This window comes from Mobula hypostoma, chromosome 9 (assembly GCF_963921235.1).
Source record: "Mobula hypostoma chromosome 9, sMobHyp1.1, whole genome shotgun sequence".
Classification (NCBI taxonomy): Eukaryota; Metazoa; Chordata; class Chondrichthyes; order Myliobatiformes; family Myliobatidae; genus Mobula; species Mobula hypostoma.
In genome coordinates, this window is record NC_086105.1 from 35205508 (window position 1) to 35225089 (window position 19582).

The 19582-nt window shown below is 39.0% G+C and overlaps 1 protein-coding gene and 1 long non-coding RNA gene across 8 annotated transcripts in view; one reads left to right on the plus strand and one right to left on the minus strand.

The window, feature by feature from the left end:
• The window catches only part of wnk1b (WNK lysine deficient protein kinase 1b), a 163568-nt gene that overhangs the window by 110813 nt on the left and 33173 nt on the right, over window positions 1-19582 (minus strand). For all 6 annotated transcript variants that reach the window (XM_063058052.1, XM_063058053.1, XM_063058057.1 and 3 more), the window contains exons 3-4: window positions 13803-14023; window positions 12599-12756 (exon numbers count right to left, since the gene is read on the minus strand). In XM_063058052.1, the coding sequence (XP_062914122.1) occupies window positions 12599-12756; window positions 13803-14023 (379 nt within the window). The remainder of the gene's footprint in view (window positions 1-12598; window positions 12757-13802; window positions 14024-19582) is intronic.
• Window positions 4586-19582, plus strand: part of LOC134351636 (uncharacterized) — a 161432-nt gene continuing 146435 nt past the window's right edge. For both annotated transcript variants that reach the window (XR_010019209.1, XR_010019210.1), the window contains exon 1: window positions 4586-5910. This is a non-coding gene — a long non-coding RNA (uncharacterized LOC134351636). The remainder of the gene's footprint in view (window positions 5911-19582) is intronic.

Below are 19582 nucleotides of genomic sequence, written 5' to 3' on the forward strand. Positions count from 1 at the left end.
TACACAGCTAGGGTGCCTAAGACTTTGGCACAGGACTGACAGCTGGATCCTGGGCTTCCTGTCAGATCGCCAGCAGGCTGTAAGAGTGGGCTCCCTCACCTCCACCCTCTGACTCTCAATACAGGAGTCCCTCAGGGCTGCGTACTGAGTCCCCTCCTTTACTCCCAATATACCCATGACTGTATCGCCACCCACAGCTCTAATCTGCTAATTAAATTTGCTGACAACACTACATTGATTGGCCTCATCTCAAACAATAATGAGGTGGCCTACAGGGAAGAAGTCATCTCTCTGACACAGTGGTTCAAGAAAACAACCTCCCCCTCAATGTCGCAAAAACAAAGGAGCTGGCTGTGGATTACAGGAGAAATGGAGACGGGCTAACCTCTTTTGACATCAATGGATCTGCAGCTGAGAGGGTAAACAGCTTCAGGTTCCTCAGCATCCACATCACCGAGGACCTCATGTGGTCTATACACACCAGCTGTGTGGTGAAGGCAGCACAATAGCGCCTCTTTCACCTCAGATGGTTGAGGAAGTTTGGTATGGACCCCCAAATCCCAATAACATTCTACAGGGGCACAATTGAGAACATCCTGACTGGCTGCATCACTGCCTGGTATGGGAACTATACCTCCCTCAAACACAAGACTCTGCAGAGAGTGGTGCGGACAGCCCAGCACATCTGTAGTTGTGAATTTCCCATGATTCAGGACATTTACAAGAACAGGTGTGTAAAAAGGGCCTGTAGGTTCATTAGGGACCCGAGTCACCCCAACCACAATCTATTCCAGCTGCTACCATCAGGGAAACTGTACCGCAGCATAAAAGCCAGGACCAACTGGCTCCAGGACAGCTTCTTCCACCAGGAAGAACTGATGAACTCACACTGATCTGAGTGTACTCTGTATTACATTGACTGTTCTATTTATTATAAATGATTATAAATTACTATGATTGCACATTGCACATTTAGACGGAGACATAACGTAAAGATTTTTACTCCTCATGTATGTGAAGGATGGAAGAAATAAAGTCAATTCAACATTGGGCTAATTCAACACTGGTAATTTTATCTATTACATTGTACTGCTGCCACAAAAAAAAGTAATTTCACATGTGAGTGATGATAAACCCAATTCTGATATGGGTCTCTATAGTGGACCTAAAGTGCGAAGGGGGCAGGGAGAGGGGAATCATGGTTGGGAAACGGGGGAAAAGAAAGGGAGGTAGTGGGAAGCACTAGAAATCATTCCGTAATAGTCAATAAATCAATTGTTTAGAATCAAATAACCTTGTGTGGTGTCTCAGGGCTGGGTGTGTCTGCACCTCCTGCCCCTGGCATTTCTTCTCTGCCACCTGTCCCACACACCTCCAACCTCGCCATTCCCAACATCCTTTGCTACCGCAAGATTTACAAACTCGCTCTCCATTCCATGTTGCAAAGTACAGTACTGTGCAAACATCTTAAGCACCCTAACTCTATCTATATTATATACATATACACACACACACCCCCCCAAGACTTTTGCACAGTACTGTACATATGGTACCTGATCCAATTAACAAAATTGATCCTGGATTGCTGACAGACAATAGACAATGTAACATAGCCTAATATGCATTTTTTAATATTTTCAGCACAGAATGCTCCAAAATGAAACAAAGGAGAAATATTAGCTATGGTAGCACTTGCTTATCAGGAGATAGACTGAACAAATTCTGTTTTGATCCTTCTCAGAACTTCTCCCTCAAAACATTCCTGAATGAATGAAAAATTCAAAAACGTTATTTTTTGCTGCTAATGCCCTTCCTGGTCACTTTCAAGTTGTTGACCTCAGAGTCATTCTGGATTTCTGTCTCTCTCAGGAGACAGATTATTAATCAATATTATTATAAGAAGTGGAAAGAGAAACAACTAACATTCCTGGTAGCCAGTCTCCAGTCTGTTCTGACAAAGGATGTGAAAACTTTATGTGTTTATCTCTCCATAAATGCTTCCTCTCCTTCAGTGTTTCTGGTACTTTCTGTTCTTATTGAGAAAAAAACACCCCAGATGCTGGACATTTAAAATGTTTCCATTACAAGCCCACCTTGACTTTACTACCTCACACCCTGATTCATTCAAGAACTTCATTCCATTTTCCCAGTTACTCCATCTCCATCATGTATCCCTTTAGATATAGGTACCACCAAAGTTCACAAATCATATCTCAACAGCAACCTCACTCCCAACACAACAAAAAATAGAACTGATTGTGGACTTCAAGAAGGGAAAGACGGAAGAACACACACCAGTCCTCACTTAGGGATCAACAGTGGAAACAGCAAGCAGCTTTAAGTTCCTGGGTGTCAGCATCTCAGAGGATCTAACCTGGGTAACATACAGAGATGCAATCATGAAAAAGTCACACCCGCAACATTAGGAGTTTGAGGAGATCTGGTACGTCACCAAATACACCTGCAAGTTTCCAGATAAACGGTGGAGAACACTCTGACTGCTTGCATCACAACCTGGTAAACAGCCTCCATTACACAGAACCGAGAGCTGCTTAAGATGGGTGTAGACTCAACCAGTTCCATCACAGGCAGAACCCTCCCCACCAGAGGAAATCTTCAAAAGGCAGTGCCTCAGTAGGATGTATCCATCATTAAGGACCCTCGCCATCTAGGATATGTCCTCTCTTCATTAGCATCATCAGAGAGGAGATTATAAATGGCCTGAAGATCCATACCCAATGATTAAGGAATTTTTTTCCACTTTTGCCAATAGATTTTGAATGGTCCATGAAGCCATGAATGACTCTATGACACTTTGCCCTATTCATTGTTTAGTTTATAGATTTCTGCCTTTGTACTGCAGCTACAAAATAACTTGCATATCATATGCCAGTGATAATAAATCCAATTCATCAATTTCCTGTAGTTCTGCTTTCAAATGCCCTCTCTGGGCCACAGGAAATGCAGAGCTCTGCTGGCTTTCCCGCTTAATCCCACCATTTTCCACATTCAACAAATAAATTTCCACCATCAATCCTCCCCACCTTCCCCTCTCACTTCTTTGACAGTACAGTTCCCTTGGTGAACCCCGGTCCATTTTTTCCACCCACCAACCCTTCCATTTTCTAAGCTCTCTCATGCGACTGCCCGAAATGTAACATGTGATGTAACAACATTTCTCCCCTGTACATTGTATTCAGTGCTCATGATGTGGTTTTCTCTACGGTGAGGAAATCTAAGACAGTGAGGCAACTTTACAGAGTACTTCTGCTGAGTCAACAAATCGCATTTTCGTTCTCCATCCCATTCTGACCTCTGGTCTCATGCACAGGACTCAACATAAACTGTGAAACAGAATCTCACCTTACATCTATTAAACAGGCTGCTCCAAAACCATTCTGGCCACACCCTCAGAGATATCCCCATTGTCTTATCCACCCCTATCAAAGTAAAATTATTTCCTCACTTCTCCATTTTTGACCAAAGCTTTTATTTACTAAATATGTTAAATCTTTTTCTCTTTTCCCAGATGTCGAGTTTTTTCACTATTTTCTGTTTACATTTCAGATTTCCAGATTCAACAATTTTATTTTTTGATTTTCAGGAAAAGTACTTTGGGAGATTAATCAGATCAGAACATTAAGGATAGCATAATTATGTATTTACTAAAATGAGAACCAGTCTTCAGGACATAAAACCTCCACACAATTTAACTTCTAATTGATACTTTGTGGTTAGTGAAACCAATCATGTGGGTGTGGGACATTCACTGTCCCATTGAAACTACATAGGGCAAGTCAATAGATAAATGTTCCTGCGATGAGCACATTGGTAAAGAAGTATCCATGCCATTAAGACACAGTTCAGAACAAATCTGCCTGATGAAGTCTCAGCCCAAAATGTCAAATGTTTACTCTTTTCCACAGCTGCTGCTTGACCTGCTGAGTTCCTCTAGCATTTTGTGTGTGTTGCTTTGGACTTCCAGCATCTGCAGGTTTTCTTATGTTTGTCAGGACAAATCTGTTTTGTCACTTAACCTTCTGGTTAGTTGTATATTCATGGAGCCTTCCTTCAATAAAAGGCTTTTGGAACAGACAGCAGTATTGAAAAAAACACTTCTTCTCCTCCCCCACCCCTTTTATTCTGGCATCTTCCCTCTTCCTTTCCAGTTCTGAAGGGTCTGAGCCCAAAACCTCAACTGTTGTCCATTCCCATAGATGCTACAGGACCTGCTGAGTTCCTTATGCATTTTGAAAATTAAAATACCATTAACATTAGTGTCCAGCTTTGATAAATAAAAGATTTCACAAATCAATTGTGACGGATAAGAAATATACACAAGTCAATCTTTTAATGTATTGTACAGAGCTGAATACTTTCCTTACAAGTTTTAAAGTTTAAAGATTATTAAACAAAATTCATTTGAAATGAAGTATGTTTTACTATTACTTGTGTACAATGGATTTCTATTATTTTCATTTTCACTTTGGCCAAAGTCAGCTTCCAGCTGGATTTCAAATCCCTTAGAAAACACAACAGAAATCCTCAAATAATTTGGTAAAAGTGATTCTTAATAAAATTCTTAATTAATGCAAGTCCTGACTCTCCTGTACCTTTGCTGCTACCATCTGGAAGGTGGTACATGAGCCTCAGGACAAACACCACCAGATTCAGAAACAGTTATCACCCCTCAACCATCAGGGTCCTGGACCAGAGAGAGTAACTTTACTCAACTTCACTTGCCCCATCATTGAAATGTTTCCACAACCTAAGGACTCATTTTCAAGGACTTCACCTCATGTACTTGATATTTATTGCTTATTTATTATCATCTTTTTGTATTTGCACAGTCCGTTGTCCTTTGCACACTGGTTGAACGCACAGTTGGTGCAGCCAACTGATTCTATTATGGTTATTATTTCATTATGGATTTATTGAGCATGCCCCCAAGAAAATGAATCTCAGGGTTATATATGGTGACATATATGTACTTTGATAATAAATTTACCTTGAACTTTAAAATACTATTTATCACAGACTATCAATAACACATTGTCTTGTTGGCAGTTTGTGATAGAAAAATAATTTAACAATGAGAGATGCTGAAGTTTTGAGAGTTCAAGCTTTAAGCTGTTTCAAGTTGTTCTTTAGGAAAACTCACTCAAAAGGAGAGGGAGGGACCTTTACTACTGATCTCTAGAGACGCATGGAAATGAGGTACATCCTTAAAAGCCAATTAAGTCATCTAAAATTTAGAAGCATTTTAGAATCCCTACACAAGGGATTATGTAGCTCTATTCCCACCCCCAAAAGATCACATAATTTTAAATTTCTGTCCAATTAAAATTTTCAACATGATTCCTTTACTTCCCCATATTTTGTACATCAATAAAACAAAATGGGTATATCAACCCAAGAATCTATTATCTAAGATCTACATTTGATTCTACAGTAAAATTGACAAACATTATTTGATTACACAACTCAAATCTTCACTTAGCCCTCAATAAAATAAGAACACTCAGAGCAATAAACCAACCACACATGCCACTTCACGCCTCATACAGATTTAATGCCAGCATAAGATTAAAATCTCTGTTTCTTTTAACGATTTCTAAACGTTCTCAGATTTACATTCTTTCCCACAACCACCTCCAGGCTCAAAACAATTGAACCTGCATATTGATGAAGGTTTACTGATGTCATGCACAGGTTAATGGGAGACAACAGAATGCAAGCTCTTTTGTACTTAACAGACCGCAGTTTCAAAAAATCAACTTTTAAATAAAACACGGTGAAAATCTGCGGTGACACCATTTAAAAGATTGCATCTGCTGTGAATTCAGAGAACCATGGAATTAATCATGGAGAAACTGGACGCATCAAGTAATCAACAAAACAAATTAAGAGGTAAGCTTTAATATTGCACCAGTGTTGTAATGCAAGACAGGAATTCAATACAGGAATACTGCTACACAAGGCTCAAAATATGAAATAGCTCGTGGTGTTGAATTGATGTGCAATCCTCCATGCCAAAATGGAGTGAAGGGCCGGTTAACCCAACCACATTTGTTCGCATGAATCATACACAAAGATCATATGAAATGCAGAAAGATACACAGGTGTGAGTAAGACAATCGACAAGTGAAATTAAAAAATGCTTATACATTGTCATTTAATGGATATTAGATTACAAAGAATGGTGGAAGCAACTTTCAGAAGCCATCTCCTGAACAAGCCGCGAACTTTTCAGTGCCTGTATCACTTCCCACAACTACCACTATATTAGAATCCTTCCCTCTCTCAGAAACAATTCCTAACCCATCACTCCTCAATCCTAACAGTCATTCATTTTATCTCTCATCTCAGACATATTTCTCAGCTTTTTCCCATTGCACTTTCCTCACTACATTAAATGTTAAGGGAACAAATAGTGAGATTTGAACCATGAAGATGAGACAAGAAAGATAACAGTAAACAAGCAGGGAATTAACTAACTTCAGATAGATGGTTAATGGAACATATTACATCTAATAGAACAAAGATGCCATTCTTTACTTTTACCCTGACTTTACTTGCTCCTTAAGAAGTGGGTTGATTCATTAATATTAAGAAAGGCAAGGGAATAAACAAAAAATACATTAAGTATAGTATAGAACATAGAACATTACAGCACAGTACTAGCCCTTCAGCCCACAATGTTGTGCCAACCTTTTAACCTACTCCAAGATCAATCTAACCTTTCCCTAATTAAATCTGCCTAATGCACTAATTAAACCTGCCTTAGCACAGCAATCTCCATTCACATGAATGTGATTTATCATCTCCTGGGAAATAACATTTTATTTAGCTTTTTTTATTTTGTGAGTAGGACTTCTAGTATTTTAAACTTGAAAAATGTAGTATTTCTCATAATACAATTCAAGTGTTATTTACTATTAATGGCTAATAAAGAGACTTGCAAACATACCAAACCTCTGACAGCTGGCTAGCTAGGAAATCTGAGGAGAAGGGGACAAGCAAGAATGAGACATGAGCGGCTGCCAAAACTGCTTTTCATATACAGCAGTCTGCCGACACAAAAGCAGGTCCTGTGCTGTACACAAGTCACAATCAAGTCTGAAAACTGGTCACAGTGGAAAACTGCATATGGAGGGAGTTATCAATTCTGGGACAATGGAAGGGAGACCCTTTTCAGAAGCAGAATCACATTTAATATCACTGGCATATGTCGTGAAATTTGCTATTATGCAGCAGTGTATTGCATACATTACTGCTATAACATATATACACACACATTGGCTGCACTTCAGTTTTTAATTAGTAAAAAATTAAACTAATAAGTAGTGCAAAAAAAATAGTACATGGGTTCAATGTCCATTCAGAAAATCTGGTGGGAGAGGGAAAGAAGTGGCTCCTGAATTGTTGAGTATGTGCCTTCAGGCTCCTGCATTTCCTCCCTAATGGTAGCAATGAGAAGAGGGCATGTCCTGGGTGATGAAGGTCCTTAATGATGCCATTGCTCCTTGAAGATGTCCTGGATGCTGGGGAGGCTAGTGTCCATGGTGGGCTGACTGAGTTTACAACTTTCTGCAGCGTTTAGTAAAATTGGCACAAGACCAAGATGACTAACAAATGTAGCACTCTCAAAACATTTGGAAGTTTCCCCAAGGCAAAACTTCAACTTGCACTTAGAACATCTTTAACAGAAATTCATCCCAAACTCCTGATCAAACAGAAACTGAATCAAAGAATAGGATCATGAGCCAAAAACTTTAATTAGGAGGTAAAATCTTAGGATTTTAATCCACTTCATTTCCCACAATCTCTTTCCTCCTTTTGAGACACAGTTGCCATTAATAAAATGAAGGAAGCACAAGATGGATGTTTATATTGTGGCTGGGCCACTGATCAATCTTATAAAAGAGAGTCTAGCTACCTATTGTTGACATTCAAGGGCCTTACCTTTACAGTGTCCTGCCATTAAAATCACTGGGTTCACCATTCATCAAAAACTCAACTAGATAAACCAATTAAATAATATGACTATAGGCGCATGTCAGAGAGGCTGGTATATGGTGGCAAAACAATTTTCTGAGCATGATGGACTATTCGTTACTCACTTGAGAGAATAGAAAAGAAGCCTGGCAGTAATCAAGACAAAATAGCCAACATTATTATCCTGGTTACAATCTGCACCATCTAGAAATTGCACTACATGATAACTGACGCAGCACCTCCCAAACCCATAGCTTCTACTTTCAAAGACAACGGCAGAAGGTGCATAGGAATGCCATGGGAATGTAGGTTCCTCTACAAATTGTACTTAGAAGTGCATCATCGGTTATTCAGTGTCACTGGGCCTAAAATTCTAGGACTCCCTTCCCATCAGCACTGTGCATATACCTTCACCAGAAGGACTGCAGCAGTTCAAGCTGTGAGCTCACCAACATCTTCTCAATGACAACTGGGGTAGGACAGACTGGCATGGCCAGCAATGTCCAGAAGAGGAAAATGCTAAGCGAGATTAGAACTTGAGAACACCACTCAGATAATTTGTAACACTAGAAGAAAGTAAATTCAAACCTAATTTGCTTGGTAGAAAACACAAGACAGGATTATTATGCAGGTTACAAAATCATTCAATTTATAATCCCGCAGGCTTGATATAATGAAGACCAAGTTTAGAATAAGCCTGACGAACTGCTTAGAAGCTTGCCAAACAAGAAACATTTCTACGTTCAGAAACTTGTCTTTTGCTCTGGAATGTATTCATTAATGCAAGGGGAAAAAAAACAAGTGCTTCAAAGATTCTGCTTTTAATTTCCCTCCATTGCAATCATTCCCATATAAGGTCATAGTCTAATTCAGAAAACAAGCAAGCAATTTGCCATTATGTTAAGACCATAAGACGTAGGAGGAGAATTAGGCCATTCCACCAATCATGTCTGTTCTACTATTCCATCATGGCTGATTTATTATCCCTCTAACCTCATTCTCCTGTCTTCTCCCCATAACCTTTGAGGATCTGACTAATCAAGAAGCTATCATCTTCCACTTAAATATACTCAACAACTTGGCCTCCACAGCAGTCTGTGGCAATGAATGCCACAGATTCACCACCTCTGATTAAAGAAATTCCTCCTCCTGTTCTAAATGCATGTCCCTCTATTCTAAGGCTGTAGCATCAGTAAATGGACTTACCCACTGAAGGAAACATCCTCTCCACATCCACTCTATCTGGATCTTTCAAAATTCACCACCCCCACCACCTCTGACCTTCTAAACTCCAGCAAGTACAGGCACAGAGCCATCAAACACTCCTCATATGTTACCCCTTTCATTCCCGGAATCATTCTCGTGAACCTCCTCTGGATCCTCTCCAACACCGGGGCATCTTTTCTTAGATAAAGAGCCCAAAATTGCTCACAACACTGTGTGGTTTGACCAATGTCTTATAAAGCCTCAATTACATCCTTGCTCTTATATTCTAGTCCTCTTGAAATGAATGCTAACACTGCATTTGCATTCCTCCCCACTTACTCAACCTGCAAGCTAATGCTTAAAGAATCCTTCACAAGGACTCTCAAGTCCCTCTGCACCTCTGATTTTTGAATTTTCTCCATTGAGAAAATAGTCTACGTGTTTATTCCTTTTACCAAAGTGCATGACCATATACTTCCCAACAGTGCATTCCATCTGCCACTTCTTTGCCCATTCTCCCAATTTGTTTGTTCAAGTCCTTCTGCAAACTCCCTATTTCCTCAACACTACCTGCCCCTCTACCCATCCTCATATCGTCCACAAAGCCATCAATCCCATCATCCAAATCACTAATATATAACGCAAGAAGAACTAGTCCCAACACAGGTCCTTGAGGAACACCACTTGCCACCAGCATCCAACCAGAAAAGGTTTCCTTTATCGTACTCTTTACTTCCTGTCGAGTCAGCTAATTTTCGATCAGTGCTAGTATCTTTCCTTAATACCATGAGCTCTTATCTAGTTAAGCAACCTCATGTGCAGCACCTTGTCAAAGGCCTTCTGAAAATCCAAGTAAACAACATCCACTGACTCTCCCATGTCTATCCTGCCGATTAATTCCTTAAAGAATTCCAACAGATTTGTCACGCAAGATTCCCCCTTAAGAAAACTGCGCTGACTTTGAGCTATTTTATAAATGTGCCTCCAAGTACACAAAAACCTCATCCTTAATAATAGTCTCCAACATGTTCTCAACCATTGAAATCAAGCTAACTGGCCTATAATTTCCTTTCTTCTGGCTCCCTTCCCTCCTGAAAAATAGAGTGAAATCTGCAATTTTCCATTTCTCCTGAACCTTTCCAACATCTAGTGATTCTTAAAAGATCATTACTTATGCCTGCACAATCTCTTCAGCTAACTCCTTCAGAACCCTGGGGTGTAGTCCACTTGGGTCGAGATGATTTATCTCGCTACAGACTTTTCAATTTCCCAAAAGCCTTCTTAGTAATAGCAACTACACTGACTTCTGCCCTGGCACTCGAATTTCTAACATACTGCAAAGTACCTTTCACAGTGAAGACTAACGCAAAATACTTGTTAAGTTACCTGCCATCTCTTTGCCCCTATTACTACCTCTCCAGCATTAGTTTTCAACAGTCCAATTCCTATTCCCACCTCTTTACTCTTTATATTTCTGAAAAAACCTTCTGATACTTTTGGTTTTATTTTATTGGCCAGCTTATCTTCATATTTCAACTTTTTGCTCCTGGCTTCTTCCATGCCTTCTATTGGTTTTTTCAAAAGGCTCCCAATTCTCTAACTTCTCACTAATTTTTGCTATATTTTAAGTCCTCTTTCCTTTTTTGCTGTCTTTGACTTCTCTTATCAGTCACAGGGCTTGATCCTCCCTTTAGAATACTTCTTCATCTTTAGGATGCATCTATCTTGTGCCTTCCAAATTACACCCAGAAACTCCAGCCATTGCTGTTCTACCATTGTCCCTGCTGTGTCCCCTTCCAATCAATTTTGGCCAGTCCCATCTCATGCCTCTGTAATTCCCTTTACTCCACTATAATACTGATACAACTGACTATCTACTCCGTCAAACTGCAGGGTGAATTCTGCCATTTTATGATAACTATCTCTCATCGGTTCCTTTACCTTAAACTCCCTAGTCCAAACTGGTTCATTACACACCCAATCCAGAATTGCCTTTTCTCTAGTGGGCTCAACCATAAACTGCTATTAAAAACATCTTGTAGGCATTCTACAATGTTCCTCTTGGGATCCAGTACCAACTTGATTTTCCCAATCTAGCTGCATATTGAAATCCGCCATGACTTTTGTAACGTTGCCCTTTTACATGCCTTTTCTACCTCACATTGTAATTTGTATCCCACATCCTGCCTACTGTTCAGAGGCCTGAATATAACTTCTATTAGGGTCTTCAGAGTTTCTTAACTGTACCCACAGGAATTCTACATCTTTCAATCCTATGTCACCTCTAAGGATTTGATTTCATTTTTTTTTACCAATAGAGACACTGCTCCCCCTCTACCTACCTGCCTGTCCTTTCAATACAATGTGTATCCTTGGATGTTAAACTCCCAACTATAAATCTTCTTTCAGCCACAACTCAGTGACGCTCACAACATCGTACCTACCAATCTCGACTTGTAGTGCAGCTAATCTGCCACATTCCATTTACTGCACACAATCAAATATAACACCTTCAATCCTGTATTTGCCCTTTCAATTCTCCCCCATGTTATACATCAATTCATCCCACCAACTGCAATTTTGCCCTAATCTGCCTGTCCTTCTTCACAATCTCACTACACAATCAATCGACTTGCATACCAACTGCTCCATCCTCAACCCCTTCACTCCAGTTCCCATCCCCCTGCCAAATTAGTTTAAACCCTCCCCAACAGCTATGGCAAATCTGCCCGCAAGGACTCAGGTGAAACCCACCCTTTCTGTACAGGTCATATCTTCCCTAGAAGAGATCCAATGATCAAGAAATCTGAAACCCTGCCCGTTGCACCAATTCCTCAGCCACACATTCACCTGCCAAATCGCCTTATTCTTACCCTCATTAGTGCATAGCACAGCCAGCAATCCAGAAATTACTACTCTTGAGGTCCGGCTTTTCATTTTTCTACCTAACTCCCTATATTTACTCTTCAGGAGCACCTGATTTCTCCTATGTATGTCATTGGTGCCAATACGTTTGATCATTATGTGGAATACACAAGACTCGTCTACTTACTTTCATTACCTACCACACCTTGAAATTTCAACTCAATTCAACAACTCAATGTAATATTTGAAATTAAAACTAAGTACTTAAGTTATTTCAGAATATATCTAATACAAATGCTGTTCTTTACAAAAGGAACAAATTCAGAGTGGAACACCATAATCAATGACAAGGTATATTTTTTTTCCCACATTAGTGATTAAAATTGCAAACAATTCAGCAGTATTCATCAATAGTGTATTATTGTCCTTAATTCAGACTACCATTTAATCATAAAGTGCCAAAGTAATTAAAAGATTAAATACAGCATTGAGCGCTAGTCAAATCACTACAAACTGATCATGTACTTACACTAGTTACTCTACGATAGATCTGAGCAGCATTCTGACATTCCGAGTATGGATATTCTGACGTTGCCATCTCTAGCATACACATCCCAAAAGCGTAAACATCAACAGATTCGTCATATTTTTCTTCATACATCTCAGGAGCCATGAACTCAGGGGTACCTTAAATTAAAAGAATGTTTCAGTCTCTAACAGACTCAGTGAGTAGAGGCTGTCGGTACTCACCGATGGAAGACGATGATGAAGATGATGATCTGTGGGGGAAGACAAAGTGGAGGCGAAGGAGAGCCCTTCTCAGTTACTCAGCAATAAAACAACACAAAAATTTTCATCTGCAAGGCATCCAGAATGGACGACTGAACCAAGATGACCTAATTGAGAGTTGCTAGAATGAGTATGCTGGAGCCACTAATCCAGAAAATAAATATTTTAAATTTAAAAGTCCGTGGTACAATGACATCACATACAGAATACTTACTTCCTTCTTCTGCTTCTTTTAAAACAATGAAGTGGCCAATTCAGAGTGTAACTTGCTTTTGTTTTTATATATACACCACTCACTAGAATTCTTACTTTCAATATTGTTGGTAACTTACTTAAATTGCAAGGTGTAACATGAACAATTCCCTTAAAATATGCCCATGTTTCATTTGCAGATTATTCAGTTTCCAAAAACTGAAATGAAACCCACCAGCATACTTCGAGAAAAACTGTTAAGATGGACTATAGCAATTATGCTCCTTACATTTGACAGAAACTAAGTTGCCTTGCAAATGAAAATTGCTGTATGAACACAAATTTAAGCTTTCAATAATCTTGATCTACGAATCATCAGAAAGGCAACTCACCACAGCTTTCTTTATAGCACTTACCGTTCAACTGCAGTATGCTTACGTCTACTGCAGCTGGGGAAAGTAGATGTCCTACAGTTGAGAACACTTGGAATACAGAAAATTGAGTAAAGAGGGCTCACCGGGGTAACCAGACCAAAAATATGCTGCAGAACATAACACCCTGAGATAGTTTGAGTTTATCCACAGCTATCTTTCAGAACATTTATAAAGTGGATGAATAAGTCTAATTTCCTGATTTTTAAACAATGCAGTCACCTTTATCAAAGTTATTCACTAAACCAATTTTGCTTTTGTTATCATATTGCAAAATTCTTTAATTAAAAAAACAAAACATTGCCTAATTTGTCAACTTACCTATTACACTTTTTGCAAATGATGCCCTTTTTAATGTAGCAAGGCCAAGATCACCAACTTTAACTGATCCAGTAGGGCCTGTAATGAAGATGTTGTCACACTTCAAATCTCTGTGGATGATAGGTGGGGTACGAGTATGAAGAAAATGGAGTCCCTTCAAGATTTGACGGCACCAGCTTCGAAGTACTTTGATTTTCATCACCTTAAACCTTTTTAAGTAGCTGAAATGAAAGTGGAGAAGATATTGAAATCTGATTGCTACACTAAATAAGCCAAACAAATATTATGTTTCTTAATTTAGTTCTTCAATGTCAGAATTACAGACCAAGTGTGCCCATGCACTGATTAAGCAGTACTTTGATGGTATCTTAATCTTGTATAATAACACCTCATGAGAAAACCTCTGTATGGACGAATACATAGCAGTTCATGTACAAGTAGAAAGGACATATTGCAAATATTGAGAAATTACTTTGGAACCATATCTGGCATTTGCATTGTTTTGTTGAATGCATGCCACACAATATACCATTAACACTAACTAGCATCTTCAATTCTGGATTTAAATTCATTCCAGTGACCTACATTTATTTCAGTTCAAATTGTTTCACTTGAACACCCTCAAAAAAACCTTACAGACATTCAAGGCTAAATTAAAGAGGCATGTTTTAAGAAGTGCCTTAACGAAGATTCTGCAGACAAAGGTACAGTACTCTTTTTACATCATTTTGAAATATCAGAAAGCCAAAAAAAAGCTTCTTTTGTTCCATGCTTTACAAGAAAAAACTTTGCAGATTTCCTCAGAACCAAAGTAGTTAATTTTGCACCTCCAAGAATAAAATTGTCTACTTGATGTAAATTTTGGCTGACTTTGTACTGTGGGTTCACATACTCCATGTTGAATCTGCCAGATGGTGCACAAGTACTACTTTTGCAGCCATTATGGGTAAGTCTGCTGGACTCAAACCAAGATTATAAGTAAATAAAAGTATGGTCATGCATTTGTTACTAATTCAACAATTTAAAAGTACTGAAAAAAGGTTTGCAGAGGAAAATTACATTACACTATCAAATTATATACAATTCAATCAAATTATATCCATGCAGTGGACATGAATATTTTGTCACTGATCAGAAAAATGGAGGTAATGAGGTTTAATTGCCATCAAATCATGCACCCTTTGATAGATACGCTTGTGTTTTTGAGCAAGCCACAAGAGGGCACCATTGATGTCTTTTTTTTTACACACACAATCATCAACCTTCACTGACATTGAATAAACTACAAGGCAAGTGAAAATTGGAACTTAAATTTTATTTAGTTGCATTTAGCTTAAATGAGTGGATACTTCCAAAAAGTTGGCCTAATTGGATGTATCTCTCTGCTAAAAGAATTATGATTCTTGATAATCAATTTGTATTTATTGACTTCATAATGTACTCTAGATTGCCCTGACCTTGAACATTAGACAATGTGGTTAGGCATACTTTTTTCATGTGAGAAACTGGCTTTATTCTATATTTAGATAAACATGCCCATATGTTAATAAATTTTTTTGTTAGTGCACATTTCCATTCAAATGTCAAAAATTTCTTCTAAACAATCAATTGATATGCTGAGCTACAGAAAAGTAAAAGCCCATGTAGTCCAAGGTAGTTACATTTAATATAAAAATTGAGTCAATACCAGTAAAGGGCAAAACTGATAGAACTTTTTGTGAGTGAGAAATTTTTGTATGCTTTGTCCAAGCTCAGTACTAAGTAGTTTAATTTTCAAGGTGAAAGTAAATGATTTGGACTCAAATGTAGCAAATACAATAAAGAATTTGTCCATTGTACCAAAACTCAGTGTATTCAATGGGAGCGAAATGAAACTTTTAAGCTGTAGGAGGCTTTCAATGCACTGGTCTAGTGGGGCGCAAAATTGACAAATGGAATTCAATTCTCAGATGTAATAACACATTCAAAGAGAAGCAAGGCAAAGCAATGAAGAATAAATGACAGGTTACAAAGTTGTCCAGAACAACAGAAGGACTTTGAAGTTGAGCTCCAGAATTCCGGAAGCTAATGAGAATGCACGATAATGGGATAAATGCAGCATACAAGATAAATGCTTTTAACAGACTATGATAATTAAACTAAATTTATATATTTATACCACAGAATTTAAGTTAAAAATACACAAGGATTATTAGTTACTAAAAGTCTGTATTAATAAAGGCAAAGAAAATCACTCTGATTCAGATTTCATTTTAAATTGTCTGACTACAAATGAATCAAAGGTCCAGAAAACAGTGAATACATTGCTGTTATTTCAAAGAAAGTCTGAAGGTAACAGTTGGTGCAATTGATAAAGTAAATGTCTTGCACATCGCATGGCATCTATTTGTTCTCCATGACTATGTGGATATGTAGCCATGTCCTAAAGACTAGTGAAAATTACCATTAGTGTAGGCAAGAGACAAAAAGAATCAAGGGGCTGTGGACAGGCATACAAGAGAAAAAAAGATATAGTACGGGGAACTAATTATGGAGAGAGAATAGATCGAAGCAGAAGACCCAACTTGAAATGTGAAATAATAAACATGAGATTCTGTAATAGATGCTGGAAATCCAGAGTAATATACACAAAATGCTGAAGGAAGTCAGCATATCAGTCAGCATCTATACAGAGGAATAAATGTCAATTTTATTCTTCCCATAGAAGCTGCCTGACCTGCTGAATTCCTCCAGCATTCTGTGTTACTTGAAGCAAGAGCTGTGAGAATTTGAGAATGGTCTCAGGATCTTCTGCTGAGTTTCACTGAACAGGAGGCTAAAAGAGGCACAATTGCAAATTGATTAATTGATTGATGGATTAATTTAACTTATTAAATGGCAGCCAGCAAAAAGAAGTTGAGGTCAAGCAGAACAGCCATTGCACCAAGAAGAATGATTGATCTGTGAGAGGCCTGAGGGAAAGTGCCGATGGAGGAATTGGAGCGGATAGCATTTCATGCTGCTCAGGCATATCACTGGGGGAAAAAAAAAGAGTCCAACAAGAGGAATCAGGGGCAGAACAGACAGTAGAGATGGCAGGAAGTTGACAAAAAAAACCGAGGAAGCAAACAGAAAATGGTATTGGGTGATAGGAGTTGTATGGGGCAAGGCAAATGGCAGGTTTCTAAGAAACGGGAAAAAATCTAAAGCAGCAAATTGAGGATTGTAGTGGCTTAATGAAGACTGTAGACAGGATTTAAATAAAAGGAAGAGTTTAAAGTTACACATTTTGAATATGGAGCTGTTTCTGATATCTGATTAGATCAACTAAGGATTTATAAAAAGCCTGAGGACATACTGTGCACACAAGACCTATAAGAGATGGAGCACTCTTGGTTAACTGTAAGGAAAGTAGGCAATGTGAGGAAACTTCAGGGTTAAAAGCTCTGGGAGGAAGGAAAGTAACACCAAGCAAACACTGAATGACAGTGGCTTTGGGGAGTAATTCCAGGTGTGCCTCTAGATGTACCAAGTTAAAAATAATTTAGTTGAAGGAAAAGTTGTGGATGCTAAATATTTAAAAGGAATAAGAACATTTAGCTTATCAGTGTGATAAAACTTGATGGAAAACAAAACATTGTCAGATAGGGTTAATTTAGGTTAGATGAATTATATACAGTGGTGCTAGCAAGTTTGTGAACTCTGTAGAATTTTCTCTATTTTTGCATAAATATGACCTAAGATGTGATCAGATCTTCACAGGTCCTAAAGCTAAATAAAGAGAACCTAATTAAATAAATAACAAAAAAACATTAAGTAACACACATCAAAGTTGCTGCAGGCCAGGCAGCGTCTCTAGGAAGAGGTACAGTCGACGTTTCAGGCCGAGACCCTTCGTCAGGACTAACTGAAGGAAGAGTTAGTAAGAGATTTGAAAACTCCTTGAAAGTGGGAGTTTTCAAATCTCTTATTAACTCTTCCTTCAGTTAGTCCTGACGAAGGGTCTCGGCCTGAATCGTCGACTGTACCTCTTCCTAGAGATGCTGCCTGGCCTGCTGCGTTCACCAGCAACTTTGATGTGTGTTGCTTGAATTTCCAGCATCTGCAGAATTCCTGTTGTTTGCGACAAAAAAACATTATACTTGTTCATTTATTTATTGAGAAAACTGATCCAATATTACATGTATTTGTTGGAAAAAATGTGAACCTTTGCTTTCAGTAACTGGTGTGACCCCCTTGTACAGCAATATAGGTGTCCCCCGCTTTTCGAACGTTCGCTTTACGAAACCTGTTACGAAAGACCTACATTAGTACCGTTTTCGCTTTCAGAAGGTGTTTTCACTGTTACGAAAAAAAATTCAGCGCACGATAAAAGGCAGAGCGCGCCCCAAGCAGCTGCTCTCCCCCGGATTTGGAACGGCATTCTCATCAGCATTGCTGAAACACGTGCCTGTGAGCAGCTGTTTGCAAGATGAGTTCTAAGGTATCAGAAAAGCCTGAAAGAGCTTGTAAGGGTGTTACACTTACGGTAAAACTAGACATAATTAAGCATTTTGATCGTGGTGAACGAAGTAAGGACAACGTGAGTGTGGCTTGTAGAAGCTGACGAACATGATGTTGAAGAGGTTTTGGCATCCCATCACCAAGAACTGACAGATGAAGAGCTGATGCAATTGGAAGAAAAAAGGATAACAATCGAAACCGAATGAGTAATGATAAAGTACAATTTTAATTCTGAAAGGGTACATTGGTTTAGGAGATATTTGCAGGATGGTTTGAGTCCTTATTAAAGAACTGTGTGATAGAAAAATGCGTGAGGCTCAGCAGTCAAGCAAGCCTTCCACATCAGCCACAGCAGACGACGAACCTCGCCCTTCGACATTGAGGCGCAGAGATAGAAGATGATGAGCTGCCTGCTCTAATGGAAAGAGACGACAAGATGACACATCAGTGTCCCACCACCCCAACCCCCAGGCCACGGACAGATACCGATTCGCGGAAAATGCAACGGTAGCTGGGACGCACACAGCACATATTTAAGAAAAAAGCCGAAATAAATACGCTAATTAATTAGGTGCCGCCACCACGGAATTGTCAGCCCAGATCAGAGACGACACAATCTGAAATTGGCACTGACAATTGTGCGTCGGGAGGCACCTAATTAATTAGCTTGTCTATTTCGGCTTTTTTCTTAAAGATGTGCTGTGTGCCACCCAGCTACCACTGGACCCCTGCGTGCTTCGCGGCAATGTATCGCTCAACGGCCTGGAGGGTGGGGGGGCCACTGCACCACCCAAACTCCGACTCAGCCTAACACAACATTATCAGTGTGCTCGGCGCTGTCCCAAGTCCGGTAAGTGATATTACACTGTACGTACATTATTTCCACTTTATATCAGCTGTGTATTTTTACGTGTTATTTGGTATGATTTGGCAGCTTCATAGCTTAAAGGTTACTGGAGAGTGTTCTTGCCAACAGCGCTTGCATGAGATTTTCTGCCGACGGCGCTTGCGTGAGATTTTCGCTACAGAGAACAGTTCAGTAATGATTGTGGAAAAGTATTTCTACTTTATATAGGCTGTATATTTATCATATCATTCCTGCTTTTACTATATGTTACTGTTATTTTAGGTTTTGTGTGTTATTTGGCGTGATTTGGTAGGTTATTTCTGGGTCTGCGAATGCTCACAAAATTTTCCCATATAAATAAATGGTAATTGCTTCTTTGCTTTACGACATTTCGGCTTACGAACCGTTTCATAGGAATGCTCTACCTTCGGATGGCAGGGGAAACCTGTAA